General features: G+C 47.9%; 1 protein-coding gene across 1 annotated transcript in view; it reads right to left on the minus strand.

Annotated features, from left to right (window-relative positions):
* LOC131203925 (myoferlin-like) overlaps positions 1 to 12,246 on the minus strand; it is an 82,529-nt gene that overhangs the window by 23,831 nt on the left and 46,452 nt on the right. The window contains exons 31-37 of the mRNA XM_058194651.1: positions 9,426 to 9,599; positions 8,300 to 8,441; positions 6,544 to 6,621; positions 3,805 to 3,986; positions 3,057 to 3,218; positions 1,887 to 1,985; positions 1,066 to 1,227 (exon numbers count right to left, since the gene is read on the minus strand). Of these exons, the coding sequence (XP_058050634.1) occupies positions 1,066 to 1,227; positions 1,887 to 1,985; positions 3,057 to 3,218; positions 3,805 to 3,986; positions 6,544 to 6,621; positions 8,300 to 8,441; positions 9,426 to 9,599 (999 nt within the window). The remainder of the gene's footprint in view (positions 1 to 1,065; positions 1,228 to 1,886; positions 1,986 to 3,056; positions 3,219 to 3,804; positions 3,987 to 6,543; positions 6,622 to 8,299; positions 8,442 to 9,425; positions 9,600 to 12,246) is intronic.

Below are 12,246 nucleotides of genomic sequence, written 5' to 3' on the forward strand. Positions count from 1 at the left end.
TTTTACAGTATCCTTCCCCTGGAGTGGAGTGGGAATGGAGATTTTACAGAATCCTTCCTCTGCCATGCCCACCAAGCCACACCTACCAAGCCATGTCACTCCCACCAGCCACAGAACTGGTAGTAAAATTTTTTGAATCCCACCACTGGAGTATAGCTGGGGAATAAATGCTGTGGTGTGAACCTGCTATGGAGTACAAGATCCCTACGATTTTGCGGGGTCTCCTTGGGAGAAGAAATGGCAGGAGTGGCTTTGCTTGTGGGAAGCCAGCAGGGGAGGTTGCAAATAGCAATCATGTGATTATGGGATGCTGCAGCTGTGGTGTGAGCTGCTTGCCAAGGGCCTGGATTGCAATCACACAACCTGTTCTGTCCCCCTCGCCTCCGTCCGAGCGATGGCTTGATTAGCCGGCACTATCAGCTCTGGCAGCAAACTAGTGAGCGTATGCCAAGTGACTCTGTTATCTCCCTTGATGCCAATGAGTCACCCAGGAACAAACAGTACTTCAGCTCTTAGTTAATCAGTTGATTTGCCTGCTACGAAGAGGCATAGCAGCCCTCGCTGTTTTTATATCCTGTGGGGTGTGGCTTCATGACTCAGCACTTCCTAGGCCTGCCTCACCTCTGCTTCTGTTGTTCCCGCCTCTCCTGCCTATGAAACCTAGGGTCCAGCCAGGCCTGATTGCCATCAGCTGGGTCTGGAGGTGTGGCCTGGGGGAGGGAAAGAGTCAGGGGACGGAGGCCTCATTATCTCCTCCACCTAGCCTGCCTCTGGCTCCTGAAGCAGAGCCAGGGAAGCTGGCGCTCCTGAGGTAAGTCCTGATGGCCCTTCCCCTTCACTTTCCAAGTCACTTTCTGGCAGGGGCCCCGGCTCAGGGGGGGGGGAGCGCAGACGCAACACTACCATGGAATGCAGCAGCAATCAGAATTTTGAGGACCAGTTGTAAGCACCACTCATTCAGTGCTGTCACAACTTCCAACAATCGCTGAAGAAGCGGTGGTTAACCAAGGACTGCCTGCGTTCTGCCCCTCCCTCCGTTTCTTAAACTTTGCTCGTGTAACTCACCACTTTCATGAGGTAGATGTTGATTGAAAAATTTGGGTATTCCTGGAAGTTCCTGATGGTTGTTGTCTGAATGGACTCTCCTCCACACTCTACGATGAGGCTAGGATTGTTCACAATCATCAGGTTGTAATTCTTCATGTCTCGAAGACCCCAGGCAAGAATCTATGGGGGAGATTTGGCCAAATAGTCAGCTGAATCTTCCATCGATTGGGTATAAGATCTCCCCCGTCTCTCTCAGTTGGTCTCAGATCTTAATAACTTCATGCACACATCTATCTATCTATCTATCTCTATCTATCTATCTACCTATCTATCTCTATCTATCTATCTACCTATCTATCTCTAATCTATCTATTATCTATCTATCTATCTATCTATCTATCTATCTATCTATCTATCTATCTATCTATCTATCTATCTATTATCTATCTATCTATCTATCTGTAGCTTTCTTGGCAGCAACCTGGAAGTGGTGTTGCCATGGTTCTCTTCTGAGATATACAACATAGGACAAATAATTAATGTGGTTGGAAGGGACCTTGGAGGTCTTCTAGTCCAGGGGTCTCCAACCTTGGCAACTTTAAGCCTGGAGGACTTCAACTCCCAGAATTCCCCCAGCCAGCAAAGCAAAGCACCTGCAAGGAAGGCTGGGTGCAAGTGTGGAGGGCGTGCGTGCGCAGGGCGAACCGGTAGTAACATAATGAGAAGCCCACCACTGGATTGCTGGGCCTGTCACCATTCCTCCATTCCCAAGATACCTGTGGAGAAGTTTCTTGCCAACCAAGATGTCTGGAGCCACCTGAACGGTTTCACAAACTCACCTCCACAGCCATCAGCCGCAAAATGGGCCGGATTCCTTTGGGGATTGTATAAACGCCGTCTTTCCAAGTAGGAGGTGGAAGTTTCCCCATGGATCCATCCTGGAAGAAAAAAAGGGAAACTTTTCTGGCGTTGGATAGCATGGCTTTCAGATGAGAGTGCAAGACACATGAACCATCTGTCCTGAGATATTCACACGCGTCAAGGGGTGAAGAATCGAGATGACTCGTAATTCCAGTTCAGATGATTTATTGTTCCAGCCTGTATGTAAGAATCTAGTCAACTACCAGTCGGCATTAAATTGGTGCTTGATAAGAGTTAATGGAATTCAAGACTTGACTCTCTCCATGTGTCGTGTCCCACCCCCCACTCCGACGAATGAGTCAAGGAAGTCCGTGACAAACTTGGCAATGAAGCCTCTGCAGCTTGCCAAGTTCCTTTGAGGTTTATCAGGGCAGGCAGGAGTCCAAGTTGTGACTTCAGCGATAGGGTCTGGTATCAGCAAACTCGATAAGACTTTGCTTGACTCAAGGTTGGAATGCCAAAAGCAGGTCCTTTATATAGGCTGTGGGGTGTGGCTCCATGACTCAGCATTTATCCAGGCCTGCCCCACCCATCCTTCTGCTGGTGTCGCCTCTCAGATCTCCGGAAGCGAGGGTCCTCCTACTTTGAATTGTCTTCAGCTGGATCTGCTGTCACTAATTCCAGCACCTGGCTGGCTTCCTGCTCACACGCTGTAGGAGTGAAGTTTATCGGGCTTGTCCGTTCACTCCTGGAATCCTCTCCGGGCATGGGGCCAGGGCCGGGGGCTGGAGGCATGACAGGACATTCATCTTCATTATCAGACTCGGAGTCTGATAAAAGGCCCAGTTGGAGATGGGAGGGGCCCGGCTGAGGAGAGGAGGGAGGACGAGTCACAACACTATGATAAGTTTCTATCCATTATTCCTTGTCTGGCCTTTGGGTGCCTTGGAAAACAGCTTGACCCCCTTCCTCCTCTCTGTGGCAGCCCCTCAAGTATTGGAAGACTGCTCTCCTGTCTCCCCTGGTCCTTCTCTTCACTAGACTAGCCAGGCCCAATTCCTGCAACCATTCATCGTAGTACTTGTGACACTTCCTCCAGAGTCCTCAAAAACATGTAATGTGACTTTTTCTATTTGTTTTAATTTTACCTTCCTGTCCAAGAGAAGTTCAAAAGCAGCCATGAGATAACCGTTCTCCTCTTCGTTTTTGGTGATAGGGTGCTTCTGGAGACGGGGTATCTTTCGTAAGCTGAGATCCAGGCACACAATTGGAATGCAGATGCATCTTCCCATAAAATCATTCGATCGGGCCTATCAGAAGGAAGTGACGCAAAGCAGATAAGCATATGAACAATGTGGCCAAGAGCAAAGAAGACACATCTGGATGTTGGGTAAGATGATACAACAGCCAGCCAGATGTTGAAGGCATTTAGGGGAATGTTCTACTGTACGTAGAGTTAGATGTTCCACGTGAGTTAAGAGTTCTCTGTATCATCTATGACAGGGGTCTCCAACCTTGACAACTTTAAGCCTGGTGGACTTTAACTCCCAGAATGCCCCAGCCAGCTTTGCTGGCTGGGGAATTCTGGGAATTGAAGTCCACCAGGCTTAAAGTTGCCAAGGTTGGAGACCCCTGATCTAGAAGACCCCCAACATCCATTCCAACTCTGTTATTTTGAATTCTATATTCTGTATTATGTAATGTAGTATCTCTCTTGTGGGAAAGTTCATAATCAGGGATGGAATTCAGGCAGTTCAGACCGGTTCGGGCAAATCGGATGCTAATTTTACATCTGGTTCATTGAATCGGTAGTTGCAAGGAGTGCCTGGCCCCACAACGGTGACTTATTCTCGTATTCACTTCTCGTGAACCACTGAAAAGTCCCCCCATACGTACATTTGAATCATAGTCAAAGATCTCCACGGCCACAATGGGAGGATCCTGCAAGGTCCCATGAGGATCTCCATAGATCAAAATGTCTTCAAAGAGAAGGGTCTCATCCCAGCATGGGTGCAGTGTGCCGATGATAATGTGGGTACAGTGGCTCATATGAAGGAAAGAGACATGGGCCACAGGATCTGCCAGAGATACAAAAACCACTTCGCTTATTTAATTTGTTTCCTGCCTTTACTATTTTTTAACAAATAAGTCAAGGTGGCAAACATATCCAACACACCTTCCTCCTCCGATTTTCCCTACAACACCACCTGTGAGGTGAGTTGGGCTGAAAGAGGGGGACTAGTTCAAATCCAGCCTCCTGGCTTACATGGCTAAGCCAGGAACTAGAACTAGAACAATTACTGCAGGTTCAAGTCCCACCAGGCCCAAGGTTGACTCAGCCTTCCATCCTTTATAAGGTAGGTAAAATGAGGACCCAGATTGTTGGGGGCAATAAGTTGACTTTGTATATAATATACAAATGGATGAAGACGATTGCTTGACATAGTGTAAGCCGCCCTGAGTCTTCGGAGAAGGGCGGAATATAAATGCTAATAATAATAATAATAATAATAATAATAATAATAATAATAATAATAATAATAATAATAACAACAACAACAACAACAACAACAACAACAACAACTCACCATCTCTTGGTGATTGGTGTTGTGGCACAGAAGTCAGACAGCGATGAGGCTGAGAAAGAACGTGGGCCAGTCCTGGAGGCTGGGGAAGGCCCAGATGACAGCTCTGCGTCAGAGGCAGAGGTGGGGCCAGGGCCATGGGGGAGTGATGTGCAGACTCCGGAGCCTCCAGAGGCTGACAGTAGTGAGGCACAGGATCAGGAGGAGCCTGTTCCTAGTGCACACATGAGAAGAGCTGCCAGAAGGCAAGAGCAGCTCAAGCAAAGAGGACAACTCAGGAGTAGGGCCAAGAGATGATTGGCTACTCCCATAAGGCTTAAAACAGACCAGTAACGGCATTTGGGCTTTGCTGGAAAACAACATTGGTAGCTGTGTCTTCTGCTTTGTCTTCTGCTTTGTCTACGTCTTGCATTTATTTTTGTGACTTCTGAACGTTTGCCAAGAAAAGCTGCAGGAGGTTGAGTGCTGCCTATCACACCCCCTGGCCATGCCCACCATGGCACGCCCACCCAGCCGGTCACTAGGGCAGAGAACCGGTTGTTAAATGATTTGAATCCCACCACTATGGAGCACCCACAACTTCTGGAGACAAGCCGTTCCACTGGTTAATTGTTCTCCCTGTCAGGATGTAGTAAAAAGGACTGGAAACGAAGTCTTAGTAGAAGGTACTGAGGAATCTAGTAAGCCTTGATAAGACAATGGGAAGCAAACGATTATACGCGTCAAGTCCAGGAAGCGGAGCCTATGAGAAGAAGCTGAGAACTATTATTCCAAGTGGCAGAAGATGGAATAGTGGTTTTAAGATAGAGGAAAGAAGATTCTAGCTGCCTCAGGGAAAATTTCCAAAGAATAGGGACAATTGGACAGTGGAAATAATGACTCAGAGATGAGGTGGGTTGTCCTTCATGTGGAGGCTGGGCAGCCATCGGTCAGAAGGCTTTAGCATGGATGGAGGGTTGGACATTCAACCTTCCAAGTCTAGGATCTTTAGCCTCATGTAGGCTTCAGGACTGTCCAACACTTTAGATTTGGATAGTCAACATTGCACTGAATTTAATTCCCTTTCTGTTCCTTCTTCTGGTCTAGACAATTCCACATGGACTGTTATTTCCATAGGAGATACATAGAAAAGCCGCACTAACAGCCATAGCAATAGCACTTATATACTGCTTTAAAGTGCTTCACAGCCCTCTTTAAGTGGTTAGCATATTGCCCTCAACAATCTGGATTTGACCCACCTCGGAAGGATAGAAGGCTGAGTCAAACCTGAACTAGTCAGGATCGAACTGCTGGCAGTGGGCAGAGTTAGCCTTCAATACTGCATTCTAACCACTGGGAGGGGGGGCAGGAGGGAGGGAGGGAGGAAGGGAAGGAAGGAATAGCAATAGCGCTTAGACTTATATATCGCTTCACAGTGCTTCGCATCCCTCTCTAAGCAGCTTACAGAGTCAGCCTCTTGCCCCCAACAATCCTCATTTTACCGACCTCGGAAGGATAGAAGGCTGAGTCAAACTTGAACTGGATCAAACTGGTGGCAGTGGGCAGAGTTAGCCTGCAATACTGCATTCTAACCACTGGGAGGGAGGGAGGGAGGGAAGGAAGGAATAGCAATAGCATTTAGACTTATATACCGCTTTACAGTGCTTCACAGCCCTCTCTAAAGTGGTGTGCAGAGTTAGCATATTGCCCCCAACAATCTGGGTCCTCATTTTATCCACCTCGGAGGGATGGAAGACTGAGTCAACCTTGAGCCTGGTGAGATTTGAACTGCTGAACAGCAGCTAGCAGTCAGCTGAAGTAGCCTGAAGTGCTGCACTTTAACCACTGTGCCACCTCGGCTCATCCCTAAACCAAATTGACTTAATCCCAGCACACAGGGGGGAATCTAGATCAGAGCAGCCACAAGCTCCTCCCAAGTTCAAAGAAATGTGCTTTTCTACGCACCTGAGTAAATGAATAGGGATGTTTACAACGGACAGAGATGAGAGCAAGGGTGAACTAATTTTATCTTGGCTGAGCGTGTAGGAGGAATCTCTTTTATACTGCTCACCTGCGGTCCCTTTCACAACGCTTCCCAGGAGGTCCCTGGCTTGGTACATGTAGCAGCGCAACTGGAAATACACAGGACCTAAAAAGAGGAAGAAATTTTCTTCTGGCTTCTTTAAAGGGGTGAAATGCTTCCGGTTCAGACCGGATCTCCCTATTCGGTACCGATGGCGGTGGGTGGTTAGGAGAACCAGTAGCAAAAATCCCTGCCCCACCCCATGCCCAGCTGAGCCACGTGATCATCAGAGGTTGGTTATTTTTTTTTTTTACTTTTAAAAAACTTTTAAACTTCGGCCGAAAAAATGCTTTTAAAAGTTAAAAAACAAGCCTCTGATGATCACGCGGCTCAGCTGGGATCGGCAGAGGCTTTTAAAACTTGTTCAGCCAAAGAGGCTGTAGAAAAAATGCTTTTAAAAAGGCTCTGGCGATCCCAGCTGAGTTGCCTGATCGTCAGAGGCTTTTAAAAGCATTTTTGCCCTTAAAAGAAAAAAAAAGCCTCTGACAATCAAAAAAAAAAGTTGGCCACGCCCACCCAGTCACATTACCCCCCCCCAACCAAGCCACGCCCACAGAACCAGTGGTGGGATTCAAATAATTGAACCACCGGTTCTCTGCCTGATTTCTTCCAACAACCAGTTCACCAAACTGTTCAGAAAGTTAACAACCGGTTGTCCCGAAACGGTGCGAACTGGCTGAATCCCACCACTGCACAGAACTGGTAGTAATCAATTTTACATTTCACTACTGTTCTTTAATACAGTTTCCCAAAAGGTTAGTCTATCAGTTCTCCGAATGCCCTTTGGTGTTCTGACATTTTGCTTCCCATCATATAAATCCTTCCTCTCAATATAAATCCTTCCATTCCCCACCATCCAGTCAGAGGTGAAGAAGCTTCTTTGATGAGAAGAGAAACATCTTCAAAAGAAAAAACAAGAAAGTCCAGTTGCCTCCTGAAAAAAGCACCTTTGGGACAACCATGACTTGGAGGACTTGAGAATTTTTTTACAGACCCTTAGGCCCAGTACTCTTCAATATCTTCATAAATGATTTAGATGAAGGAATAGAAGAGGAACTCATCCAATTTGCTGATGATGCTACTTAATTGGATGGTTTTCAAAAGGATCAGTTGGACACCCTTCATGGCTGTCGTCGCATAATGTTGTGCCTCGCTCGCTCCCCCCGCCGCAGCCGGGCCCCTCTTAACTCCTGCCGGACGCTGATAGTGCTGAAGAATGTCCTGGCATGCCTCCAGCCCCCAGTCCTGGCACCATGCCCGGAGAAACCGAACAAACAAACCTCCCTCCGATAGCATGTGCACCTGAAGCCAGCCACGAGCTGGGATTACCAACAGCTGGAGATGAAACAATGCAATGGACAGATCCACGCTTCCGGAGAATGGAGAGGCGACGTCAGCAAAAGGAAGGGAGGGGCAGGCCTGGATAAGTGCTGAGTCATGGAGCCACACCCCATGGCCTATATAAAGGATCTGCTTTCTGGCATTCTCTGAGTCAGGCAAAGTCTAACTTGGATTTCTGAAGTCACATCTTGGATTCCTGCCTGCCCTGAGGACTCTGATAGGACTTTGGCAGAGCTGCAGAGGCACGCTTGATACGGACTTCCCCGACCCGGCCGTCAGAGGAGGAGTGGGACACGACACATAAGCCAACCTTCCCTAACGCTACTGGTTGGGTTTTCTAATGTGTGATGGCCAACCCCATCTGAAGGACCTCAACTGGAGAAAGAGAGTTCTGGGAACTCACTCTTGAAGACGCAGAAGAGAAGCGGAGTGTTCATCTTTAAGAGACCTTGGGAAGCAGGAGGTTCCAGTTCCATCTCCTCCTTTTCATCTTTCCTTCCTGCTTCAGGTTTTTTCTTTTTCGGTTGGCCACCAACCTCTACGCCCTGAAATAAAGGAGATGTCAGAGTGTTTACAGCGTGGCTACTATTTTGAGAGCACCCAGGAGCAAAATATGGTACACTGAGGTTTTGGCTTTCAAACAGTGGTTTATATACAAGATACAAGCTATATGGAGACATGCAGGTACACACCAGACAAGCAATCATTCTTCAACTCTACACAGAGAACTACAATGCAGATACATGAGGAGAGAGAGTGACGCTCTCTAATGGGCTCCCTTATATAGGCAGCTTCTTAAAGGGCAATAACTCTGCTGACCCATCCTCAGTCTTAAAGGGGCTGGTTAGCTTTAAACCATCATTACCCTGACAGGAGATATTCATAATGCAACTTTGAGAAGACAAAAGATTGAATTTGGCTTCTCCTTTCGGCAGGGATGCGGTGGCTCAGTGCTAAGACGCTGAGCTTGTCGATCGAAAGGTCGGCAGTTCAGCGGTTCGAATCCCTAGCGCCGCGTAACAGGGTGAGCTCCCGTGACTTGTCGCAGCTTCTGCCAACCTAGCAGTTCGAAAGCACGTCAAAAATGCAAGTAGAAAAAATAGGGACCACCTTTGGTGGGAAGGGAACAGCGTTCCGTGCGCCTTTGGCGTTGAGTCATGCCTGCCACACGACCACGGAGACGTCTTCGGACAGCGCTGGCTCTTCGGCTTTGTAACGGAGATGAGCTCCGCCCCCTAGAGTCGGGAACGACTAGCATATATGTGAGAGGGGAACCTTTACCTTTACCTTTTGGCAGGGACATCCCCAGGATGTGAAGATGGAGGTTGCAACCATGTAATTGAAGTCCATCTCCTTTTCATCCTTGCCATCTTTCTGATCACCCTCTAGATCAGAGGTCTCCAACCTTAGTAACTTTAAGGCTTGTGGACTTCAACTCCCAGAGTTCCTCAGCCAGCTTTGCTTTGAAGCTTTGAAGTTGGAGGTTGGAGACCCCTGCTATGGAGAACCTTGGTTATGCCTTCTCTTACCAAGGAGCCTTCCAAGTAGAAAATGGGTGCCACCAGGCTGGGTGCCATCGGAGCAAGCTTCCTGCGCCAACAACGTCGCCGAAAAACATCATCTGGTTCCCTGTGGAGGTGGAACCTCCAGCCGTAGAGAGGAGCATATTCCCAGACATCCTCTTTCGGTTTAACGTCTGAGTGCTGCAGGAAGCACAGGAAGATTATGAAGTCTTATTTTAGCCAGAATTTAGCCTTTCTTGAGCGGGTAACCCGGAGAGATTATGACAGTAGCGTGGCAAAGAGTTGCAATTTATTTATTTATGGGCATTCCACTTTTATAATCATTTCTTTTAGAAATAAGGTGGGGAGCATACCTTGTACTCATTCCTCCTCCTCTTTCCCCCACAACAACAATCCTGTGAAGAGGGTTGTGTTGGGAGAAAGAGAGGGACTGGCCCAAACTTCATCCCTAAAGCCAGCTGGGTGACTTTGGTCCAATCACCAAGAGATGGTGAGTTCTAGTCCCGCCTTAGCCTTGAAAGCCAGCTGGGTGACTTTGGTCCAATCACCAGGAGACGGTGAGTTCTAGTCCCGCCTTAGCCTTGAAAGCCAGCTGGGTGACTTTGGTCCAATCACCAGGAGACGGTGAGTTCTAGTCCCGCCTTAGCCTTGAAAGCCAGCTGGGTGACTTTAGTCCAATCACCAGGAGATGGTGAGTTCTAGTCCCGCCTTAGCCTTGAAAGCCAGCTGGGTGAATTTGGTCCAATCATCAGGAGACTCTGAATTCTAGCCCCGCCTTAGCCTTGAAAGCCAGCTGGGTGACTTTGGTCCAATCACCAGAAGACGGTGAGTTCTAGTCCCGCCTTAGCCTTGAAAGCCAGCTGGGTGAATTTGGTCCAATCACCAGGAGATGGTGAGTTTTAGTCCCGCCTTAGCCTTGAAAGCCAGCTGGGTGACTTTGGTCCAATCATCAGGAGACTCTTATTTTTATTTTATTTATTTATTTAATTAGATTTTTATACCACCCTTCTCCCAAGGGACTCAGGGCGGTTTACAGCCAGATAAAACAAAAAACAATATAAATACAAGATAAAATACTATTTAAAAAACTTATTCAATTTGGCTCTAAATTAAGATAAATTTAAAACAATAAAACCCATTAAAAATTAAAACTATATAAAATCTAAAATCCTATGCCAGTCCTGCACGAATGAACAAATAAGTCTTCAGCTCGCGGTGAAAGGTTCGAAGGTCAGGAAGTTGGCGGAGTCCTGTGGGAAGTTCATTCCAGAGGGTGGGAGCCCCCACAGAGAAGGCCCTTCCCCTGGGGGCCGCCAGCCGGCATTGCTTGGCGGACGGCACCCTGAAGAGTCCCTCTCTGTGCGAGCGCACGGGTCGGTGGGAGGCAATCGGTAACAGTAGGCAGTCCCGCAGATAACCCGGCCCTAAGTTCTAGTCCCGCCTTGAAAGCCAGCTGGGTGACTTTAGTCCAATCACCAGGAGATGGTGAGTTCTAGTCCCGCCTTAGCCTTGAAAGCCAGCTGGGTGACTTTGGTCCAATCACCAGGAGACGGTGAGTTCTAGTCCCGCCTTAACCTTGAAAGCCAAATGGGTGACTTTGGTCCAATCACCAGGAGACGGTGAGTTCTAGCCCCGCCTTAGCCTTGAAAGGCAGCTGGGTGACTTTGGTCCAATCACCAGGAGACTCTTATTTTTATTTTATTTATTTATTTAACTAGATTTTTATACCGCCCTTCTCCCAAGGGACTCAGGGCGGTTTACAGCCAGATAAAACAAACAACAATATAAATACAAGATAAAATACTATTTAAAAAACTTATTCAATTTGGCTCTAATTAAGATAAATTTAAAACAATAAAACCCATTAAAAATTAAAACTATATAAAATCTAAAATCCTATGCCAGTCCTGTGCGAATGAACAAATATGTTTTCAGCTCGTGGCGAAAAGTTCAAAGGTCAGGAAGTTGGCGAAGTCCTGTGGGAAGTTCATTCCAGAGGGTGGGAGAAGGCCCTTCCCCTGGGGGCCGCCAGCCAGCATTGCTTGTCAGACGGCACCCTGAGAAGTCCCTCTCCGTGAGAGCGCACGGGTCGGTGGGAAGCAATCAGTAACAGTAGGCGGTCCCGCAGATAACCCGGCCCTAAGTTCTAGTCCCGCCTTGAAAGCCAGCTGGGTGACTTTGGTCCAATCACCAGGGGGTTTAGGACTTTTCGCCTCCTACCCTGGGCTCGCGCCTGCTTGGGATGAACAGTGTGGTGTCGAATGGGCCATGGCCAACTAGCCGTGGTGAATGAAAGGGGGCATATCAGCAGAGGAGAAAAGCTAGAGGAGAATTTGGTCCAGAATGCAGCTGCGCGGGTGATAGAGGGAGCTCCGCGTAGCTCCCGTGTAACACCGCTCCTGCGCAGACTGCACTGGCTGCCTGTGGCCTTTTGGGTGCACTTTAAGGTCTTGGTTACAACCTTTAAAGCACTCCATGGCTTAGGGTCTGGGTACTTATGGGACCACCTGCTGTTCCCCTATGCCTCCCACCGACCCGTGCGCTCTCACAGAGAGGGACTTCTCAGGGTGCCGTCCGCCAAGCAATGTCGGCTGGCGGCCCCCAGGGGAAGATCTTTCTCTGTGGGGGCTCCCACCCTCTGGAACGAACTTCCCCCGGGTTTACGCCAAATACCTGACCTTCGGACCTTCCGCCGCGAATTGAAAACTCATCTATTTATATGCGCGGGGCTGGCCTAAATTTTATCTAAATTTTATTTTTATTGGTTTTAAATTTATTATTAATTTTAATGGGGTTTTTAGTTACATGTGGCCATTTATAATAAGTT

This window comes from Ahaetulla prasina, chromosome 9, assembly GCF_028640845.1.
Source record: "Ahaetulla prasina isolate Xishuangbanna chromosome 9, ASM2864084v1, whole genome shotgun sequence".
In the NCBI taxonomy this organism is placed as follows: domain Eukaryota; kingdom Metazoa; phylum Chordata; class Lepidosauria; order Squamata; family Colubridae; genus Ahaetulla; species Ahaetulla prasina.